The following is a 23884-nucleotide window of genomic DNA, read 5'->3' as shown; positions in this document are numbered from 1 at the left end:
GGTGCTCTGAAGGGGAAGGAGGAGATGCAAAGCAGCATTAGCATTTTATTTTCATCTTGTGCTTATTGCAGCTCAGGGATGAGCACCGCTGCCTCTCCGCGGCCCGTGGCCGTGCTCACGTCTCCCAGCCTGCTGTGCCCGGGAGTGTCAAAATACGTGTGAACAAGAAAGAAACCCCAGCCCCAAGCTCCTGCCCAGCCTTCCCACCAGGTCCTGAGCGGGGCATTCCCCCCAGGCGGGCAGGGATGCCCGGCAGCCACGTGTGCCCGGGGATGTGTGTGGCTCCAGCTGCTGTCCCAGCAGATTTATTGTGCCACATGGAGATGAAGGGGGAAAGAATTGGGAGGAAACACCCTGCTTTGGTGGTTGGGTGGTGTTTTTTTAATGCACGCTGCAGGAAAGCTGGAGACTTTTGCAGCGCAGAAGGCTGAGCTCTCTCCCTGCCCGAGCAGGGAGCACTGTCCCCCGCAGGCGTGGGCTGCTGAGAGGAAAGCCTCTCTGCGGCTGCTGGTTGGCAGCAGGGGCTGTGCCAGAGCTGTGCTGCCACAGGGCTCCTCTCTTTGGTGCCCTCCCTGCACAACCCACACAAATGGGGGTTTGCTCCCTGCTTTTCTCTCTGCAGTTGGCCCTGGGGAGGGGGTTTCTACACACACCCACACCTTGAACTGGAGGGTCCCCTACCCTTCTTATTATATGGGCAACGCCACATTTCTACATGAGTACCCGCGTTTTCTCCAGCCCCTGTCCTGCGCAGCCACCGCAGGGGTGACACAAGACAGTGAAACCTCCCCCAGCGCGGTTAACTGGGAAGGGACACGGCCATGGGGACTCCCTAAACCGAGGCCAGGGACTCCCACCAGCACACAGCCAGGAGCAAGAGGGGCTCCCACCCTTGCTCCTTCAAGCACAGTGGGAGGCGAGACCATCATCTCCAGGCCTGCCACGCTGCAGGCTCCAGCCAAGCGCTGTGGGTGGGAGGAAGCTTCCCAGAAGACAGAGAGCTAAATAAAGGCAAGGCCTGGAACAACCCAGAGCTGCCAGCTATTTATTCTAGCGTGCCTGTAACACTGCAGAGCAGGAGAGATATTTTAAAGCTGCTGCAAGGAAGCTTGCCTGCCTGCCTGCCTTGGTTTGTTGATGAAAAATCTAATTAGCAATCTTCCCCACCAACATCTCCGAGCCTTGCATCACTTTCAGCCAAGCATCTTCCTAAATCCACCTCCCTCAAGGCAGCCACCCCCTCCGTCGGCGCTTTACTGAGGCAGATGCTCGGAAGGCTGGCTTTATCACACGCAGAGTAGTGAGAGCATGGGAAGAACCTTCCTCCCTGCACTCAGTTCACTTCTGGGCAGCGAGTCCAGCCCAAATGGGAAATTTCTAACCAGCTTTTAGCATCCACGGCTCACCCTTCTCCAGCTCTCATAAGTACTTACTCCTCTGGGCTTAAAGATCTCACCTCCTATAAAAAAAAAAACACACTTCAATCTCCTATAAATAAAGCAACAACTGCAATCTTTGTTCTCGAATATGTATTTTTTACTGAAAAAATCATTCATAAATTAACAAATACAAAAATGTACAAACACATGGGTAAATAAATGTAATGACACAAAGGATTGCTTTGCTGAGAAGTGTGTGTGTTTTAAAACACTAGTCTTCAGTGCAAAAATGTCCCCCTGGCACCTCTTAAAAACATAACCGTAAGCTCAAAAGCTATGATGATGGAAAGCTACTTCAGAGTTTAAAACCACTTCTGATGGTGAGCGACCCGAAGCATGTGGCTCTTACTCAGATGGTACCTCCCTTAGAGAAGCAGAGCTTTACAGATAACCGTCAGTTTTGCAAATAAAACCCACATGGCTCATTTAAGGGAAAACAAAACGAAACAAAAAAAATCAGCATTGAACAGGACCTGCCCTCCAGCGGGGCTGACCGATGGTGTTGACATGGAAGGGACAAACAAGTGGCCTTGTTGAATTTCAGCTGCCAGAATATGTACAAGTTCTCCTTAATACGAGAATTTTTACACCATAACAGCACATGCGCTTGACAGTATGTTTTTAACAGTTACATTTACTATACAGTATTTGACATAGCTGATAAGATTAACAGTGCACATTTTCAGATATTCCACGTTTTAAAAAGGGAAAAAAAATTCAATGTGATTAGAACAAAGGAACTATGAAAAGGGATGCTGCTGGGGGGGGGGGGAGCGGATGGACCCTTTTGTACCAACCGTAGAGTGCATTTCTGAGCAGAGGTAACAGCTTTTTGTTCAACACAAGGTGCGATGGGTGTCAGGTACACATCGAAGGCTGAGGATCCCGACTTAAGGTAGTTCAACACCTACTCACACACACATGCATGATTCCTGGGGGAGTGAACTTGGATTCGTTGAAATACATTCCTTGTTTGAAGCACCATTGAACAACGACAGACTTCTAGCAAGGTCTCAAGATGAACGAAAACAGGGGCAGGGCAACGCGGGTTCAGCATCTGAAAAGGGTCCACGTGAATCAGAGATCGAGAGTAGAAGCAAAAGTCTTTATTGCTATATGTGCCGTAAAAAGCAAATCCTCACCTCTGCCTATAAACAACCAAGTTGAATTCCCTCGGGACGTGAGTTTAAAGCACATGTAAGTTCAAAGACTTTAAATCTAACTAAGAAACTTATCAGCACTTTTCAAGGGCAGGCTCGCTGTCCTTTCATACCAGCTGATAAGATCTACATAACAAGAACTCTTGTTTTCTAAACTAACGTTTTCTGGATACAGGTTAGGAATGCCCTGGGCAGTCACACCCACAACAGATGCGTATGGGGATCATACGTCCACGGAACCAAGAAAACAATGTAAACCATGAGGAGTTAAGGAAACCGAAGGCAAACAACGCAATAAAAAGAAAGTTAAAGCACTTTGGAGGGCAAGTACCCACTGTTGTTATGTATAAATACAAATTAAAACAGCAACCCCCAATGTATTCAATTTTAAGTCAGAGAGGTCCAGTAAAAGTGACTGTGGGTGTTGTGTAAGGACTGGATTGAGTGCTGGTGGGAGGAGAGCCTGGAGCCCAGCCTGCCCATAGCAGCCATGGGAAGGAGAGGATGGCAGATGGGAGAAGGGAGGGGGCACTCCAGTTTGGATGGGGCATCAGACCAGGCTCTCAGGTTCCCGGTCCTCATGTTTCCATCAGTTTGATTAATGTGTCCTTCATTTCTCTCACTCTCACTAATCTGTGACAACCTGCCCCACCAGCTGGGCTTGTCCAAGTGCTGTCAGATGCCGATGGCGATAACCAAGCACACTACCTGGCTCTGACAGCACTTCAGCGTACTGCTAGATTTACACAATAAATACAAAATAAAACAAACTCCCAAACCATACCATCACATTATAGGAGTGACGGCAGGGTGCTGCTGGTCCGGGGTGGGCTCGGGGCGGTGCGGCCAGCTGCCCCATCCCAGAGACTGCACAGGGGCAGGAGCAGCTGACCCAGGGCGGCGCTTCCCACAGCGGTGTGGACGAGAGCTCTGAGCAATCTGCCAAGCTCACACTTGCCATCAGTAGGATGGAGAGCAACAGGCAAGGGATTTCATTTTGTATGGCTTTTGGATTCATTTGCACACCTCGTTGCAAAACAGAAAGGGGAGTTTTTCCATAAATATTCCCATTTCCTTGCTCTCCCTGGAAAAAGCTACCCCTGTGGTTTCTGGAATGAGCAATGGCATGACTGCATTTCTCATCCGCTACACTGGAAAGTTTAGGACCCTGTCCCATGAACATTTCTGCATATGCACAGCTTAAATCATGCAAGCAGTCTCATTGGCTTAAAAGGGAACACCTTGCACAAGTACAGTGATGCACACACAAGTGTTTACAGAATTCAGGACTAAAATGAGTGACAGTATGTAAACTTCTAGCTTGGATTTGAGCCATAGGAGAAAAATAAAAAGGGGCAATTTACACAGCATATTTACACTTACACTTCTTTAAGAAGCGATTCTCTTGTATATACTTCAAGCGGGTAATTTAAAAAACCACACAGACATAGAAGAACGGTATCGGAAGTCATTTGATCTTCCACCAGGGCAGTTGCCAACTGAATTGCTCCCGACGTTCGCCATCAAGAAGCCAGAGTCCCTCAGCTGAGCTGGTTCCTGGAGGAGAAAGCGCGTCCGAGGCAAGTCCTGGTGCTGGAGATTGCTGGAGGAGGAATGTGGAGACGAGAGCAGCAGGTCGAATCGTTGTCCTGAAACCCAGAAAGCAAGTGGCGGAAAAAATAAAGAGACTGCTGAGCTCGCTGCACGAGTATCAGGCTGGATTGGTACAGCTGGGGCAATTTGTGCGTGCACTTTCAGCCGTATTCTCCCAAATACTGTGATCCTTCATTAGACAAAGTGTTGCTTGTCCTCAATAACCCTTGGAAAAGGAAGTCTAGCGTGGTGCTTTCTTGGTGAAGGGCAGAGCAAAGTTATTTTCTCCTCTTAATATTCGGTCACCAGAGCCAGCTCCGGTGTCAGGTTAACAGTGATGTTCTTATACAAGGCGTCATACGTGACGTTTGGAAAATAGTTCAAGTTATTGAGGCCGTCCAGTGCTTGCCTTTCTTTCGACTTCCTCAGCAAGGCATACCTGTGCAACGAGAACCAGAAGCCAGAGTCAGTTCCATGTATCCCACAGACACCTGGCAAAGTCCTCCCAATGCTGCTAGCACATCCTTAAAACAGCCAGTCCCAGTGGCAGCTACAAAACAACAAATTTCTGAACCCATAATAAAAATAGCCACCACATTTTCAGTATTCTGTTGGTATACATCCCAAACTTTGGAAAATTACACTCTATCAGCTGATGAAAAGCAAAATGCTCTCTGCACCACCAGCACTCAGCTGTCAAAACAACCTATAACTCCTGCCCAAAGCCTGCACGTCCCACTCCCAGGAGGGGCTGAGCTTGGGGGGTCCTGCCAAGCCCTCACCAGCCGAAGATGTCCTGGAGAAAAGCAGCTGATAGGTGATGTGGTCCTTACCATTCTTTAGAAACTGGACCAAAACCAAGAGCAGAACTTAATGGGTTTAGTTTGAGAGATTGAGGATAAGGAAGTAAAACAAAAAGAACAATGGTTGGGGGAAAGGAACTGCAGCTGGTGCTCAAAACCAGCCTCAACTAATTTAGGAGCAGCCTGGCGAGAAAAGGGCTAAGGGTGGGAGGGGAAAAATAAGCAGAATCATCTCAGCAGTGATGGGGCCTGGCAGCACCAGGATGAGACTGAGACCTAGGGACAGAGAAAGCACCAGGGAAGGGATGTGCCAGGAGGAAGAGGAAGATGCTGCGTGATAGCAAAGAGAGAAGTGCCAGAACTGGCTTCAAAGAGGTCACAGCATCAGGACACAGGCAGGACACATAGTATCTCAACAAACACTTTCCTCCTCTGCAGTGAGAAGTGTTGGGTCCCCCAGCTCCCTGCAGGGGTGGGAGAAGCAGCAGGGCTCTTAGATGGCAGCAGTTACTCTTCACCTGCAGGTAAGTGCAGAGCAGAGATTTCAGAGGTGGGCCACGGAGGACATCCATTGCTAATCCTTGCCTAGGCTGAGGGTCAGGCTCCCGGCGCAGCAGTGAAGGCAGGAGGGCTCAGCACCAAGAGCATCAGCCTCACCAGGGCAAACCGCTGCCTTGCCCATCTTCACTGCAGATTCCCCCTCCTGCGGAACTGACCCACAGCAGCTCCTGCTGACACTAAACTAGGGCTCTAGGCTGAAGCCAAGAAACAACCAGGGAAGCATTAGGAACAGGAGTTCAATCCCACTGCACTCCAAATTTTCTAAGCTTTGAAAGTTTGACTAAATGTGTCTCAAGAAGGTAAAATGGACCTCTCTTTCAAGAGTGAAATGAGAGGAAGCATCTCCTTCTGACTTCACTGTCTGACAGAGAAATGAAAACCAGGGCTAAAGATGACAACCTCAAATGGAAATCTCCCAAAAGCCAGAGTCTTCTATTAAAAGAGACAAGCAGATAGCTCAGATGGTGTGTACAACAGAAACCCTCCTTGCCCCCAACTCTGCCAGCAGCAGCCAGGAGTCCCCCTGCAGAGCACAGCTTACACGGTCCAGCAGCTCATCACCTACAAGTTTTAATTCCTGCAGTTGTTTATGAAAAAGGTATTCCTCCAGTTTTCTGTTGCCTAGTTTTCAGAAGACTCAAATTTCACCAAGGCCCTCTGGCAAAAGAGGCCATTCATCCTCTTTGTTGGGTAAAAATGTGTCTGGCTGGCTGGGCCCAGCGAGTTGTGGTGAATGGATTTAAATGCAGTTGGTGGCCAGTCACAAGTGGTGTTCCAAAGGGCTGAGCGTTGGGGCCAGTTCTCTTTAATATCTTTATCAATGACCTGGATGAAGGGATTAAGTACTCTCTCAGTAACTCTGACACTAAATTGGGTGTGAGTGTTATCTCTTTGAGGGCAGGAAGGCTCTACAGAGAGACATGGACAGGCTGGATCCATGGGCCAAGGTCAGTTGTACGTGATTCAACAAGGTCAATTGAGGGGTCCTGTACTCGGGTCCCAACAATCCCATGCAGCAATCCAGGCTTAGGAAGAGTGGCTGGAAAGCTGCCTGGCAGAAGAGAACCTGGGACTGCTGGTCAACAGCAACTGAACATGAGCCAGCAGTGTGCCTAGGTAGCCAAGGAGGCCAACAGCATCCTGGCTTGTATCGGAAACAGTGTGGCCAATAGGAGTAGGGAAGGGATCGTCCCCTGTACTGGCTCTGTTCTCCCAGCCCAGTGTGGAGCCAAGAGGCAGGAACAGAAGAAAGGAGAGGGATGGCCTACTCTATCTCAGTGCTGTGGTGACATGTGCTGGAGCTGCTGTCACCTCCCCGTTTGCAAACACCATGGGATGAAGCCAGTGCGAGTGCTACCCTCTGACTCAAAGCCCTGCACACTGACTCCACTCTCTGCCTTCTGCAAGCTGAGCAATGCCTCCTTCAACACTCAGATCAGGCTCTTCTTTTTGATACAGAAGCTCCTCTGATATTTGACATTAGCTACCCCTCTAGGAACATTCCCCTCAGGATAAAGGGCAAGTCTTCTGCCTGCCATGCTGACAATCCCCTCTTTTGGATGACGTCCAAGCAACTACAGCCGTAAAGTAAAGACCCTTCATGGTAGGGATGCAAGGTGTAAGACATACTGGAGGAATCCAGGCAGTGCTCTGCCTCCTTCTCCTCCCACAGTTAGTTTCCTTCATGAGTTAAGACTGTTACTGCCCTCAAAGAGCGGCAGGGAGCCCTGTACACAGTACAGATACTTTGTGAAGGGCTTTGGGATCCTTGGGGAAAAAAAAAAAGAATCACTTGCCTTCCTAGGAACTGCACTTCTCCTCGATGATGGTGGGGAATTGACTTGTACTTCCCTGTGTCTCCTTCTGGTCGAGTCACTGAGTAGCCTGCGTACTGCACTCTGCATTAGAAAGGGGGGAAATAAAATAAACAATAAAAATCAATTGTCGTATTTGCTGTGCCACCAGCATTTGCCAGGACTGCACACTTAGTGTGCTTGGGGCTCCAACGGCAGCTTTGTCTTTCTACCCAGCAGATAAGCTATGCAAACTTTCCCACTCCAGCTCGGTTCTCCCAGCAAGTCACACAGCACTCCGCACTTCAAGGTTTCAGCTCAGCCAAGATCAATTTGACCTGAGCAGCGTGGGATACTGCACACAAACCCAGTAATTTCCCAACCACTGCTTCTCTGTTTGCTTCCAGCCCCCGGTTCCCACCGAGCCACCGCAGACAGGCTGGCTCTTCCCCATCTCGGGTGAAGTGCGTGCAGCAAGCCCAGCGCCAGATGAGAGGGTGACAGAAATTCCCCCTGCAGCACATGCAAAGCTTGGCTTTCAAGGATGCTGGCTGAACCGAGCCCGTACCTGTTCCAGAGGTCATCATCTTCGCCACCCCAGCCCCAAAAGGCGTTAGGGAAACCGTTGATCTTCTGAAACTGCTCAACAGTCAGGCCACTCACCCCACCAAAGAACTCATTGTAAGGGAGCCTAAGCAGGAAAGAACAGATTAGGGCAGAGCCAGGACAGTCGCTGCCACTCAGGAGATGCGGCCGCTTGCACAGAGCCCATCAGTGCCTGCAATGGGGAAAGCCTGATCTGTGAAGACACTTTCTGCTATTCCCCTCTCATGTTCACTTAGCACAAAGCATGGGAAGCAAACAGAGATTCACCTTCTGCCTTTTAAAAAGAATAAGCTAACACTGGCTCCTTATCTATTATTGTAGTACAGAGAAAGAACAGTGCTTACAGATACATGTACTTATCCAGCTTTGCTGCAAAGTGCCTGGGCATCTGTCCACACCCGTAATAGTTACGGTCATTTTCTGGTATGTGGTCCACGTCATGAAAGATGAGACAGTCCCAGTCCAAGTCCTTCATTGCTTCCCGAAAGCCAACATTGAAGAGCATGGCCCGGTTAAAGGGTTGGTTTCCAGCCTAGGAGGGAGAAAGTTCCTTCTCAAGGGGAGCCCCGTGCAGTTTGTGCTCTGCATATGCATCCTCTGTCTGCGGAGAGCAACCAGCTCCCACATCACTGCCGCAAAAGGAAATGATGTATTGGAAAAGACAGACTAGTGAGATCAACCAAGACTTAAATATTCCATTTACTGTGCAGGAACAGAAATAAAGATGATAAAGACTTATTACTCAGACACTTGGAAAAAAAAAAAATCCAGGTTTGATCAATCTTTGTAATACAGAGCTAAATATGGTGATACATTTACTGGGTGGATGAATATCTCTACTTTATTTCTGACAAAACCAGTAATTTTTTAGTACACCCTTGAGCTATCCCACTTCTAGGCAGAATGGGACAATTTAAACATTTCAACATGAACCCTACACCTTTAAATTACGTGATCTGGCAGGTAAATGCCCGGAGATACAGCGCAGAGCTATGCTTGCAGCTTTGGCTGACAGATTTCTAGCGCAGCATTTCCGTGCCCCAGTGGCTGCTGACCAACCCAGGGCTCACTCACTTGTTCCACAACATAGAAGGCGAACTGTAAACGTTGCCGCTGCAGCATGGGAATAAGGTGTCTGAAGAGGACAGGAAGATGCTCGTATCGATTGCGGAATGGGATCAGGATCGCCACCTGAAGGGTAGAAGATACAGCTCTTACTGCACTGCACGAGAGGCTTCTGCCACCGACCAACTCCTGGATTGGGGAGCAGGACTGGCTGGTGTTACAGGCTGGGAAGCAGCACCAAACATGATGTTTTAGCTCTCCCAGGTAGAATTGGAGCAGCCTTTCCAGCCCCACATCACAGTTTTCCTCTTCACTTTTTGGGCAATTGTTGCTTTGGGGAAATTCAGCATGACCTTGAGCAGAAGGGAGACCTGCCGCCTGCCCCCCTGCCTCCCTCCACCCGGGACAACAGAGTGGGGCCAGGCAGCTGCTACCACAACGCCCTAACCCACCTCCTTCGGGGGATGGGAGTCCCCAGTAGTGTCACCTTGCCTCTCTGGGTCAAATCCGACCCTTGACAGGGCAGCAGGAAGCTTAGCAGCTGGGGAGCAGGCAGTCTAGCTCCTTGCCTTGGTAGTCCATGCAGATGCTCAGGCCTGACTTACACATCACTAAAGCAGCTCCTGAGCTCAGCTTTTGATCCCCTGGCACTTGCAGCCTCACACTTGGGGATTCTTATATCCATTACTCTGGAGCTGCAGCACAAAACAGACATTAATGTGTTCCCATCACCGCGGACCCTCTGTACCCTGTGCTCAGCAAGGACATGCGGCTCCCCAGGTCCTGGTTACCTTCCAGCGAGGCAGGCAGTCACTTGGCTTCCAGTGGCCTCCCAGCTTGATGGAAGGGTCTTTTGCAAAGAATTGGTGGATATCCTCCATTGTGATCTCGCTCATATTTACATCGATGGGGCCCTCTGCAGAGACAGCAGGGAGAGGCAGAGGAGGGGGTCAGGGGCAGCTCGGTGCAGTGCTCTGCTGCACCCCGCCTGCCGTCCCCAGCACCGAGGCAGCCTCTTCTTTTGCCCAAGCACCAACAAAACCAATTAGGAAGTGGTGCCAGCATGACTTGTAACACCTCCACCTCCTTGACAACTGGGCTCTGCTCAGCCTTTGGGGCTACTCTTGGCACGCAGCTCTCCATCACATAGTCCGGGGCAGCCCTCTACCCCTCCATACAGGTTTCCAGCAGACACATAAGCCCACACCTCAGGAGAGAGACATTTCCACCTTTAAGGAAATACCCATAAAAGCCCAATTTTCCACTGGAATATTGCTTCGGTGGAAGTATTTCTCACAGCTCTCTCAGGCAGTCCAGGCTGCCTCCTACACCAGCCCCTGTCTGGCTTGGGACCGGGACCAGCAGCACTGCCAAGGGATGATGCAGCTATCCCACTACCGCTGCCCCTGGAACAGAACTGGCTGAGCTTTTCCACCGGTTTCCAGTGTACAATCCATCTTTTGTCTGTGTTTGCCAAGTGATGGGCTCCTGCTTCGGCAGGGAGACGTGCCTCCAACATAGCAGGGATTAATTCATGTGAGTGGGTAAACAATGATTTCCCACGAGGGGACCGGGCTCCAAACAGTGCTCCCATTCATCCCCAGGTGCCCAGCAGAGAAAGGTGCGATACTAGCAAGCTAGGAAATACCGCAATGTGACCTCCAAAGCTACAGGGAAGCAGGAGAGGGGCATGGGGCTGGCAGGATGCTACTTACTCATAGAAGGGAGCCTCTCGGGACAGGTATGGTTGGGGAAGTAGGTAAAGTCTTCAGGAAGAAACGTTGTGGCTTGCAGGAAGGTGTCATTGTGATTCAGATCAAGAGGATAATCTGGGGAAGGGAAATAAAAAAAAAAAAAAAGCCAAGCCTGAGCTGCAGGTCTTTGGTTTTTTCCAGCCACCTCCCTCTGCCTCTGTGAGCAGACGCCAAAGCCACCTGCAGCTGGGGATGTCCCCTATGGCATGGGGGTGTCTCTACACAGCACGAGGCCTCAACCCATCTAGACGCTTGTCTCCATCCTGGCGTGGGGGGGCTGCGAGATGGCTGGAGCAGCTCCAGCTGCCTTCGACAAGAACATGCTAAAGAAACCTTCACGCTTTTCTGGTCAGAGGAGGAATCATGGGCATGACCTCTAGGTACGACAAACAGCTCAAAGCAAAGGAGCACATGGCCCTTGGAAGGAAAAGGCTCTTAGCACCTTGTCCCTGAAGGACCATGTCACAGGGAGATGGGATGGACTCCTCATGCGGGTCCTTTCACAGCACAGGCTCAGAGAGGAAAGTCCCTAGGCACGTCCCAATGCCAGTAAGGACTGCCAGTGCAGCAGCCTGAGCAGGGAAATCCTGCTTTGTGTCCTCCTCAAAGGATCAATAAAAACTATCACGTTACACACAGTCTTTCTTCCAGCTTGTATCATGCAAGAGCAGAAGGGCCCCCACACCCCAGCAGGTCACAGCAGTATCCACAGCACATTTCTCCAGCCCCCACGTTCCCCTCCATAATTTTACCTCCTAGGTGAAACCTCTCCAGCCTGGTTCAACCGTAGATGTTTTAAGCAGGTATTTGCATAACCAGGAACTTCTGCTTTCTACAGTAAAGTCACCAACTTTGCATAAGGCAACTTTAGCCAAGCATGACCTTTATCTTAGGCACTAGAAAGAGTTTCCTGCCTGTAGTAATGCATCAACTGCCACAGGAAGATGCTCCCTCTCCACTTTCTCTGACCACAAGATGCTTAGCAGAGAGTTGGTCTTTTGGTCCCACAGCACCCAGGGCACCAGCATCAACCTCAAGGCATACACATGAACACAAATACAAGGCAGGACTGCACAAAGAGCTGTTCCCCTCAGCCCCTTGCTAGGGGCATGTGTGACCAGCTCAGAAAGAATCAGCAGCCTCCTGCTTCCCAATGCCGCCAAGATGCTAAAACAGGGACAACCAGAGTGGGGCCACGGGGTCTTCTACTGCTTGCACTGGTTAGTGATCTGTGCCAGCTCATCCCCACAGCAGGATGTCTGCCCCTGCTCTGCATGCCTCTCCCAGGAAGAGGGGGAGAGATGCAGGGATGTGCCACCCACTGCTGCCTGTGGAGTAGGACAGGGGCAGGAGAGCCCAGGAGCTGCTCCTAGCACCTCTGAGTCACAACAGGGACAGTCAAGGCCTTCGCTGGGTCCCTCTCTGCAGCTGTACCAGGCGGGTTTGCTCTCCTGGCCGTCACACTACCATGCTGCCTGCAGCAGTGTGGGCAAAATGCACTAACCAGGCAGTGCCACCCACCCAGAGCCCACTGAGGCACCCAGAAACAGAGCTGGAAAAGGGAGATAATGATCCTGGCATAAATATAATCTTGTGGCCACACCACACCACAATCCATCATGTGTGCGCTTCACTTGCCTGATGGGGAAGGTTGCACAAGGACAGTACGTAGTGCTCGTATATGTTATAACCGTCCTCCTCGCTGGAGCTCTCAAGGCAAGAGGAGTATCAGCTCACCCCTGCAGAGCCAGGGCGGACCTGAAGCCCAAGGAAAGCCAGGTATTTCAGTAGCACTGGTCCCAGTATCACTGCTGCTAATGTGGTACCAGCTCCCTGTCTGCTGCAGGCAGCAGGAGCGCACAGCACACCTCTGGAGAGCTCAGAGCCCCGAGGGCCACAGCAAGCACAGTGGCAGGACTGCAGCAGGATGGAGGCTCTCATCACCACCAGTGGCAGTGGTGGAGTGTATAACCCTTCTCCTCTCAAGGGATCAGCCACTTCCTCACCCTGCGTCTACTTTACTTGATGTTTCCAGACTTAAAACCAGCCCAGGTTAGCAGCCCTGGCCAGCTCCAGTGCGGAGAGGAGCTGACCCAGGGTGTCAATCTCTTGTGCAAGCTGATAATCCACCTCCCGTGCTCATCCCCAGGCAGAGTACAGCCGAACCGGCAGCCGCACCACCTTGGAGGGCTGGGAGGCAAAGATGCAGCTTGTATTTTTTATTAATAAGGAAATAATCTTGCCTCAGAAGACTATCAGGCCCCAATAATGAACCTCCACAGCGAAGACACTAGGGTGAGCTCTCCGATACTGCCACAGCTTGATGCCAGCTGCACCAGCAAGAGGCACCAGTGTCCTGTCAGCAGGGAAGTCACGCGCTCCATGTTCACACCAGCCCAAAGGCAATGCTTCATCCTGGCTTACACACAGCCACGTATATTTATACTTTAGCTGTACCATATTTACACCAAAACTTGTGACCTTGTGATCAGCTCTATATGATGGATGATAAACAGCCTGGGAGCAGGAGCCTGTGACTCTGCTCCTGCATTCTGCCCAAAGTTCAATATATTATTTGTGGCAGATCTCCAGCCAAGTCATCTCAGTTCATCCTTGCATGGAAAGAGTGAAGCTCATGTGCACAGGCTCTTCCACGTGCACGGAGCCAAGGCTCTGCATGCACATGTGCCAGGGAAGTTATTCTTTTAAATACGAAACGTGATCCTTGCACTGAAATTTGAAAACATTTACCCTCAGACTGGTTGACGCTAACAAGTTGAATTCCTGGAAAGCAAAGAGGTTTTCAGCTCCACATCCCATCATTGGAGGCCTTTCAAGATTTTCACCCTTTATACAAGTTGGAAGCATTTGAATTTTTTACATACATAAAGAAATGAATGTATCTTTTATATATAATGTGTATATATACAGTAATGCTATATATAATACATATTTTCACGCTATATATAATATACATATATAAATCTGAAAATAAGCAAATCAATCAAAGTTCCCACCCTGCATTTACCAGCATAAATTAATTCCTTCAAGCAAGAGTGGTTTGGGCCAACTCGACTTCCAATGGAAATGGAATCTTTGTTCAAATCGACAATTATTCAAGAAATACCTGAGTCATTCACGCTGCTGTTCCTCTTGGCATAGGCACTGCGGACCACCTGCTCGTACACCTGAGCTCCTATTGTTCGCATGTTTTCACGAATCATGATGCCTTGGGCTTGCATCATGAAGAGGTAGGTGTTCACTGCAAGGCAGAAAAAAGAAAGGAATATTTCCATGAGCACCAGGTTTTGTAGGAAAGAGAAAGAGGTGTCTTTTGGAACCACTCCCAGCCTTCTGCATGGTTTCAGCTCCCTCCTGCCAGGAGGATCCCTGGGTTGCACGTGCATCGGTTGCCTAACAGGAGTTGGGAAGGGCACAGAGCTGGGAAGCGGAGGTGTAAGGCACATTTGGAAACCTGGCTGGTTAATAAGGGGAACATACCTAGCTAGCCCTGACAACACAGTCTGTAATGCAGCACTGCAGCTCCAACAACATCACCTTTTGCTGCCTAAGTAGGAAGGTTTAATTAGGAAATATCATTAGAACAGGAAATTAAGCTGCACCCCTGGAGAAGGACACCCTGCAACACCGAGGGCCTCAATGTGCACCACACGGACCATCCTGCTGCCAGTCTCTGAGCCCACCACAAGCCACACGTCCCAAAGCAGACAGTCTTTTGCAGCAACAGCCCCTGGGTCCCCAGGGCAGCCCCCACAGCCAAGTTTCTCCCTCCTCATTCCCTTTCCCACTGACCCTGTGCCCTGGCACGGCTCAGGCAGAGCCTGCTTAGGTTTCGGTTTAAGCCGACACCAGGTGCTGGCAGGGCCAGGCACCAAAGCAAACGGCAGCAAGCACAGCCCTGCATCACCAGTAGCAGCCGCGGGGACGGCAGGACGGCCACCCACAGCCCTCTCCAACTCCACAGTGCCAGCCACTGCCCCGCCACTGTGAAGTTTCAGGGCTAAGAATGAAGGAATAAAAATAAATCTTGAAAATAGGGAGGAGGGAAGATTTAGAAGGCCAATTCTACACTAATAACTAAAAAAACCAGGTCAAAAGACACTCCAGGAGGGAGGAAGAGGGCACCGGGCCAAGGAAACAACAGAGACCCTGCACAGAGGAGGGCAGTAACTGATGAAATGTCAGCAGGAAGCATCCCTCGTAGGCAGGTCATTTTCTACAGCAGGCGTTTCACAAGCTGCAATAGTCTGAAACCGACGGCTGCCAGTGCCAGGAAGGTCCAGTCATCACTGCAGTCACGGAGAGCACAGATCAGACACAGCACCCCGGAGGCAGCACCGCTCTGGGGAAGCAAAGGTCCCCCCAACATTGCCCACCAGTACACATGCTGACACATTTCCCTGTCTCCCTGCTCTGCTTTCCCCTTCTGTCCCTACAGATCAAGCAAGCCAAAAAACCTTCATACGTTTGAACTTAGAGTCGTCATCTGCTTGGAGATTGCAACTGATCAGCTTCTCAAGCCAGCTCCGAACCAGGACTCAAAGAAATGGGAGTTCCTAGGGTAAAAAAATGAGTGGAAATGGGCTATTTAGGGGTTAGTGGTGAATAAGGAAGCGATGTTATCAGGCCAGCGTGGCCCTGGTATTTAGGGCAAGACGTGCAGGGCACCTGTGGACCAACCTGCCCATGCAGGCCAGGCAGACGGCAGATCTCCCAGATGACTACGACAAGATGTGAAAGTTGGGCAACCTCCTCAGCTCGCCAGCCCACGTCACAGCTCTGCCCCACTTGCAAATGTGACGGGTTGATGTTTGGGACACCCAGCTCGTACGGACACGTTTGTAAGATCTTGTCCCAGTGACACCACCCCGAGCTGCAGCGAGAGGCACCAAGGCTCTGCCAGGAGCAGCACACACCAATGCACCCAGCAACGGGAACAGCATCCTCCAAAGCCAAGCGAGCATAGCAGGGCATGGGCTTGTAAGGGACAGTAGCACCCCACAACCTCACCATGGTTATCAGCAAGTAGTGAGGACTAGAGACTGCCCAGCTCCCTTTCCAAAAACCAAAAGGCTCATCAAGAGCTGGGGCACAGCTCCTCTCTTTGCACAGAGCAGAGGACAGCTGAAGTCACTTGATTTGAAATGTTTATCAGGACCAGGCTGTTGGTAAGGGAAGAGGGGGCAGCAAGCTTGCATTTTCCGGCTTGCACAGTTTGAGTCAGTGGCAAGGCATAACTCGCTGACGCTGAACAAGTAATTTACCTTTCTACTTCATTATGCCTTCTACTCGCTGAATAAAGCAGAACCAGGTTTGGCGAAGCATGAAAGAATGAGACACACAAATCGGCATCCAATCCCTGCTGCATTTGAGGAAGGTTTGTCGGGCGCAGTGAAAGCGTCGTTTGTTCCCTGCTCCCTCAGCAGGCAGACGGAGCAGGGCCTCCTCACCACAGCCACATGACACGGCTTGCTGGGTCGGACTCGCATGGAGCTGCTGTGGGAATCCTGAACAGACTGTCACAGCAGCCGCCGTCCCAGGGGAGCGCCAGCACAAACAACACCAGCTTTGTTTAAGGCAGCAGCTGCCTTTTCACGCATTAACCCCTCTACTCAGATGATGGAGATACCTGGCCACAGACGAGCTGTGCCATCAACGAGTTACACACCCAAACCCCAAGACCCCCACCCTGACCACACCGAACCCAACCCAGGGATGAGAGCATCTTCTGCCTCTGCAATGACCTGCCACCGTGAGATAAGCTTCACTAACACTATGCTTGTCCAGAACACTCAATTCATTTGGGTCAGAAAATCAGATTTAACGCACGTTATTGAAAACATTTCACTCCCTACACGGTGCTGAAATGAGCTCCATGGGGCCAGGGCTGGGTCTGGACCAACATTTGGAATCACTGCACTGAACTTAAACCTCATTCCTCTTTGCTTTTGATGAGCAAATTGGCCATGTTTTACATTTATTAAGCCTGATTTGGATGACCCCACAGAGCCCAGGGCCCCTTACCCAAAAAGCAGCATTTCCCTGAGCCATAGTGCCGGAGTCACTACCAGCCAAGGAGGGAGCTGCTGACCACCACCACCGCTGCCCTCTGCCAGGGGAGGAACGCAGTCATGCACACTCGCAGCACACTCAGCCTGTACCGGGGTTCAGCCGGAAAGCAACTCTTGCTAATATTGCTAATCTAATCACACAGGATGATCTCGAAAATTACATTGGCCTTTTGTCTTTATTCCGTTTAAGCACACAGCACTTCAGACCGCGTACACGCAGTGATAACAGCTTAACTACGACCACTGAGCAGCAGGACAAGGAGAGGAAAAGGATTCCAGTTGCTGTCAGTGCAGGGGAGATGCCTTTTTTCCTGTAGATTTCCAGCAGAACCTCACTACCCACACAGAAAATGAACAAAATTTGTTCAAATGACTACCTTAAGATTATTCTTGCTAGTTTAGTAAAGGACAAGTCAACCCTGCTGGGATTTAAACACATGGAAACCACAGTATCAGACCTACAGCTTGCCAACAGCTAGAGCAGAGGCTGCACACAGCTGCACCTAAAGGGCTGGTGCACCCCTCGGGATGCTGCACCCCGACCTCCCAGCTCACAAGCAACAGCGAGGGCAAGTGCTCATCCAACCCAGGAAAGGATGCAACAACTTCAGCCAGGGAGGTCAAGTGCAATTATATAAATGAGTGTGGAAGTCTTCCTGTAATCATTTCTCCGTTGGTATTTTTGGAGCACTTCTAATCAAGAAACAGCTGACTCTCTCATGGAAAATTAATTCCACCATGATGATATGTAGTAGGAGAGGCAGCAGCGTAATTTGTAGCTCAGGAGTTGATTCGGAAGAGGTCTGAGCATGATGGATGCCAGCTACCGACACAGGAAAGGGACATATCCAACACGTCTTCCTCCTAACGCCAACATGTTTCCGCCGCCTGTGGCAAGGATGTTCCTCCAAAATCCTTGGACATAGGGGATGGCGTGACACCCCAAGCCCATTAACAAGAGAGACAGCCACCGGGGCTGGGGTCAGGAGGAGGGCAGGGCAGTTCACAGCAGCCTTGCACACCCCTGCAGCAGTATCAGTGCTCAGCACACCAGCCAGGCTTTCCTGAGGAAGGAACAGTCTTCCTTGGCTTTGAGATTTAGGGTTTTCTGTCACATTCAGCATTTTTCCTGGTTCATTAATCCATCAGCACTGCAGGAGCACAGAGGGGCTGGTTTTGAGTTGATCAGGGTCTCACCACAATACGCTGCCTTCTCCTGCCAGCACCCACGGCTCTGGATCCCATCCTGGCAAGGGCAGCCACTGCAAGCCCCTGCTCTGCCCCAGGAGCACACGTCTCACCCACCACGGTCATAAATCAACGTAAAAATGGGAAAACTGCTGCCAAACAATTTTGCCAGATCTTTGGAGTGGGTATGAAGCAGCTTGCGCTTGCGGGGACGCGTGTGCCTGGGAGACGTACTGGGGATTCTGACTCCTCTACATTAAGCCTTTTGTTAAGCTCTTCCAGCAGATCCTCAGCATCAACTCAGGTCCATTAGCATTAGCAGCACAAAGGGGTTTAATCAAACTAAGCCTCTAAGGAACAGATAGAGAGTTACGATAGTCCTAACTCATAAACAAGCTAACTAGGAAATGTAGCAGCATCCCATCGCTAATACACCATGAAATCTCTGTATCAGTTCACCTTCCAGTGGCACCGTATTCCCCAGATGTAGAGTGCCAGAACAATTAAATGAGAGGTTCCTATTAGTTTTAGAGAATTGAATATGAATACTACCACTTACTTAGCCGTTCACCTATAAATAGCACAGAAAGGAATAATTTGATACATTAAGTGATCTAAGAATTAATGACGCAACAGCAGCGCTGAACTGGTAATTACAAACCACCCATATCCAAAATCGAGAAGTACACAGCCTGCACGTGCAGGAAGCAAGTGGGGAGGATTGGAGACTGCAGTGATGATCAACCAAAACCTGGATATTGGCAATTTGCATCTGAGCTGTCTTAGACAAAAACGACCCTTGGGAGTCTTCACCAGGGGAGGAAAAAATCAGATTATTCTAATAGTCTTCAAATACTTAATCTACACATTAAAAGAGCAATTTTCCGTCGCAATCCCATGGCCGGCTGGGCTAAAGTGTTCGTGCAACCTGCTTTGAAGAACGCTGCACTGATTTTACGATACCTAGCAAGAGGAGAACAACACGCGCTGCACACACAGGAAAACTCAGAAAGCCAATGGAACTCACGGAGCATTTGGAGCACCAAAGCACCCAGGAAGGAGTCCTGAAACCCAGCAGCAGCCAGAGCTGACGGTGGGATTGAGGCCCAGGTCACCCTGGTGCAGTCACACCCACTGAGGCAGCGAGTGGTACGTGGCTCCATGCAGCGATGCTGTGGGTGGGGAAACCAAGAGGACACAGTTTACCTGCACACCAGGGCAGGAATGTTGATGATGGCTGCAAGATCACATGGGACTCCGCAAATCCAAAGAACGTCTCAACTTCCCGGCTCCGCTGCAATTCTTCTTGGCAAGGAAGGGCATAGTGACATGTGCAGGCTGCTGCATAACAAGCATTTGCCCAAGTTAAATATTACCCTTCCTAGTAGGATTTGGACTCTCCTACTTTAATTGCAGTTCAGGAGATGCAATTGCACATGACTACATCTCCTGTTTACCTTCCATCCCTCCCCTCTTTGTGGTGATGGGCAGCTCTCCCCATCTCGCCTCCCTCTGCCAGGGTCAGCGCAGCCGCTTCCAAGGAGAAAAAGAACATCAGCTGCCAGCAGATTTCTCCACACACAGAGCATAAAAGCACAGCACTTGCTGGGCACTTGTGGGCACTGCACAGTTAAATGCGCAATAAAAGGCTCTTCAGCAGGCAGAGTGAAACGGTTGCTAACCTCTCCGGCGGGCAGCACTCACAGGCTGCTGCTGGCCAAAGACAGCAAACATTTACAGTCCACCATTTGTTCCTCAGGTTCATTAGGAGACAAAGGCGTGCAAATTCCTGTGTCCCAGACACCATCTCGAAGCGTCAGGATTCCTAATGCCTGAGCCCCCTGCTCCCCTAGGATCGCAATAAGGAAACAGGGGGTTAAAAAGAAAAATATAAAACGATTAAGTGAACACTGGGGCAGCAAAGGAGAGGAAGAGCAGGCAAATACTCCCCAGCACTGCCTCTGAAGCAGGAGGGCAGGGAAGGACGTTGGGTGCTCAGGATAACTCCTTCTTGTCTCCTGGGTCATGGGAATCACACGGCTGCAGGAGACACAGGAAATCCTCTGCTGCAGGCAACCTCCGGCACAAACCGAGCACCTACTCATCAAACATGCAGCCTTTGGACATGCAGGAAAAAGGGGACACGGGGGTGGTACTGCCCAGGAAACGCATTCAATAGGGATTTTCATCAGGGCTGTCCTACCCCGTTTGAAACAATCTAGAATAAAACCATAACACAGCAGAGAATAGAAGACAGGCTGGGTTTGGATTTAAAATGTCTTTATATATCACACATCAATTAAATAGATTGAAATCACTGATTTGATAGTCTTCCAAATTAGGAGATTAACGATACCCATTGGAGAGTATAAAATTGTCAAGATAAAAACAACTTAACAGAGTCATGGATTTACTGACTCTGTTCACACAGCACAAGCTGTTCTGTCCAAAGCTTTAACACCCTGACTTTGATGGAGGAAAAGAGAATGGGACTGTTGTTTTAGGATATTCCCTAAAACACAGACAAAGACCTGATTTTTCAAGCATGTTTTACAAGTTCAGCGTGGCCGAACAAAAAGGGTTATCACATGTACAGCCTTGTGTTTGCTGCAAGTGAGCTGTTCCAAACAAGAGTCTGAGATGTTGCTTCTGGTCAGTGGTTTGCCTCTTACATCAGGCTGGACCATCCCAGTTCGCACTCATAAAACAATACGCCCTCCCAGTTGTCACACTTAAATGCAGGCGCAAGATCTGTGGTTACAGCATCCGGGATGGCATTTGTCCTCCGCTCAATTCAGCAAGACCTGCAGCACATCTTCCACTGCCATTTATGGCTAAAGCACAGTCCAGCTCTTATTTATATCTTTGTCTCTGAAAAAAAATTAGCACAGGGAAAGTCCTGCTCCCTGCATAGTTTGCCAATGATACAGAGATCCCAGGGGACCGCTTCTTGCCATCGGAATGGCAAAGCCCAAGGCAGGGATTTTTGCGGTGGGCTGGTCTATGCCAAGCTGCCGGCTGCTCAGTGTCTCCAAGCTGGGCAGGGCAGGACGCGCCGGTGGGGACGCCTGCCACGAACCACCCCATGGGAGGTGCAGGCGGGTGGCAGTGCAACCCTGTACTAGGGCGTTTACTCTGGCAATGCCCGAGCACCACAACGACTACTTCTATCAGCAGGGAAATATCGACCATCAAAAGCTGCAGCCTGGTGACGTTGAGCGTTTTGGCTCCTCACTGGGTCTGGAGAGCCCAGGGCCAGCAGGAGCACACGCTGCAATACTGCAGTCAGCACCTGCCAGCAAAAAAAAAGCATCCTGCAAATGCTTCAGCCCTGAAAGTATTGAAAGGTTGCTCTGCAGCAAGCATGATTTGCACTGTGCAGACTGCATCTACGGAGACATCCCTCTGTAGCAATACTCCAAGACAGTCCCTGTCGCAATTTCTTTCCTAGCCATTTCCAGGTAATTGGGAAACCAGTCGTTTCAGCAGCCAGGGAAGGAGCACTGTCACAGCCCCACCTCCACACTACACATCAGCCTGGCTTGTCTGCTGGAGAGCCCATCAGCCCTTTCAACTCCTAAAAAATTCTCCAAGCTGAAATTCTTCAATCACGTGGGATTATTGTTGTCCTAGATTTTAAAAGGCAGCAGCTTGGAGCTCCCTGCCAAGGGTACTTTCACCATGCAGTGCCATTGAGACCCACAGCAGCTCAGCCTCTGCAGCACGATTACAGAGTTGTTCTTGCCTGCAATAATTAAAGACTGTGCTGCAAATAGTCGGTACAACTGCTGGTTTTACAGGATGAAACAAGCTGCCAGAAAAAAGATTCAACTTTGAAGTTCAAGCATACAGACGACCATTACCTATGGGATTTTGTAAGAACTCTGATGTCCTAAGACATTTATTAGCTTTTTTGTGAGCTGTGTCGCCCTGGAACACCTAACATGTTTAATATGGTTTCCTCCTGCCTGATGAGCAGACTGGTAATACAGCTGCTGTAAATAAACAATTCCATTATCAGCATTTGGAATGGTTTCATTGGAAATAATCCATCCCTCTATCTATGAACTCATTTAGCACTTAACTAAGCAACTACACATCACATCACAGCCTGTGTGACGCCTTTCTGTGTGCCAGCAGAAAAGCAATGGGATGAGCATGTTTGGGATGCCTCGAACAAGGTGAGGAAATGAAAAACCCCTTCTCTCCATCACCTTGTGCCCCAGACCTCTGCTGTGCCCCATGGTTCAGGATCTCCCTCCTTCAGCTGACTCGTCCCCCCCTGCCCGGTCATGACAAACAGCTACTGACAGCACTGCCTCCCCAGCGCCGGTCATAAGAAAGCCCTAAAACTTATCACAGAAAGCAGGGGGAATAAAGTCTCCTGGCATCAGAAACCAGATTTGCACCGCCCTTCACCGCAAGCACGACGCTCGTAGATTTGTGCCTAATGTGCTGCCATTAAGTTACATATTAATTCCAGATAAGCAGAAATGAGTGAGCTCAGCAAAGGGTAAGAGTGTCCACAGCCCTGAGCTGTAACCAAGGTTCAGGATCCACCACAGGGCAACGAGGACATGGATGATGGCGAGGGCCACGAAGCTTGTGGCCCCCAGACTCCCATCAGGTTTTGTCGGGTTTAGACAAACAGGGGAAAAGGTGCAGGTTTGGCGGTACAAGGAGCCCACGAGCAGACTGTGCGGAGGGGGCGCTGGGCACGGCGCCTGGCTGCCCCCCCGGGCACACGCTGCCCTGCTTGTCCCGCCGTGGGCAGGAGGCAGCCAGCGCTGCCTTTTCCGGCCCCGAGTCACCGGCCCTCATCTGTGTGGCAGCTCTGCAATTGCTTAGGTACCTCCAAGCCACAGTTCTCCTACATCGCTCCCATCTCACAGGCCTGGATAGGGGTGAGCACACGTGGGGGCACATGACGGAATAGCAAACATCACCTCCCTCCATTCCATTCCCCCACAGAAACACCTTTAAGTTCCTCACACACACAGCAGCAGCTGAAGTTTTTTAGGGTTGTGTGTTGGCTACCGAGGGATCTGACCTCTCACTCATCGATAGGAGCAACAGGGTAGGGAGGAGAAAAAAGAATTAACACAAATATCAAACTAATCAGTTCCAGCTTGCCTGCGCCCAGAAGTCAAGCTCTGCAAACAAGAGTCAGACATTCGGCTACCTTGGAAAAGAAACACGCTGCGAACGAGAGGTCAGTGTTCCCCAGGCTGAGCAGCCCTCCCCAGCCCCACGTGGGACACCCCGGGCTTCCCGCCTCGGAATGTCCCTGTGCTCTGCTGGAGCTGTGGTGATCCCAGCATGGGCTTCCCTGCCCTTACCGGAGCAACTCCCGGTGACTGCACACAGAGCCCAAAGGCGTCAGTCTCCAATCACTGTCCCCTCTCACGTCCAGCTCCCACTTAAGAGCACCCTCTGTCACCGATTCCCACATTGTTAGTGCACCATTGTTAGAACTCACAAGTGCACCAAGCACACTGTGAGGTCTTGGAGACAGCAAGATTCCTTTGCACCCTAAAAACATTCACCAAAACACCGTGTATCTTCATGTGCATCTGATGAAAATGGACCAGAGCAGCTCCTGGCAGCCTCAGGGTCAGGACGAGCACGGGGCAGCATGGCACGGCCTCGCCAGACACTGGGAGAGACCCGTGCAGTACAGCTGGAAGCAAAGGCGGCCTCAGCAGGGGCTTAACAATCTCCTGTTTCCCCTCTGCAAACATCCCTCTCACTTCAAAGGGGCAGAGTTGGCTATTGCAGACATTCCCGGGTTAGAGAGGGCTGCAGTAAGGGGCTGGGCAGGCACTGAGGG

General features: G+C 50.4%; 1 protein-coding gene across 4 annotated transcripts in view; it reads right to left on the bottom strand.

Moving 5' to 3' along the window:
* Nucleotides 1–1530: 1530 nt before the first annotated feature.
* B4GALT5 (beta-1,4-galactosyltransferase 5) overlaps nt 1531–23884 on the bottom strand; it is a 37065-nt gene continuing 14711 nt past the window's right edge. For 2 of the 4 annotated variants that reach the window (XM_054081514.1, XM_054081515.1), the window contains exons 2-9: nt 13902–14036; nt 10736–10849; nt 9812–9936; nt 9030–9146; nt 8300–8487; nt 7918–8040; nt 7353–7454; nt 1532–4631 (exon numbers count right to left, since the gene is read on the bottom strand). In XM_054081514.1, coding sequence (XP_053937489.1) covers nt 4484–4631; nt 7353–7454; nt 7918–8040; nt 8300–8487; nt 9030–9146; nt 9812–9936; nt 10736–10849; nt 13902–14036 — 1052 coding nt within the window. In that variant the 3' untranslated portion in view covers nt 1532–4483. Of the gene's footprint in view, nt 4632–7352; nt 7455–7917; nt 8041–8299; nt 8488–9029; nt 9147–9811; nt 9937–10735; nt 10850–13901; nt 14037–19260; nt 19280–23884 lie in introns of those variants that run through there. The other 2 variants (XM_054081516.1, XM_054081513.1) reach the window with 2 other exon arrangements.

The sequence above is a fragment of the Cuculus canorus genome, chromosome 16 (assembly GCF_017976375.1).
Source record: "Cuculus canorus isolate bCucCan1 chromosome 16, bCucCan1.pri, whole genome shotgun sequence".
Taxonomy (NCBI): domain Eukaryota; kingdom Metazoa; phylum Chordata; class Aves; order Cuculiformes; family Cuculidae; genus Cuculus; species Cuculus canorus.
The sequence above is the reverse complement of the archived record's forward strand: the minus strand, read 5'-3'. Positions and strand labels throughout refer to the sequence as shown.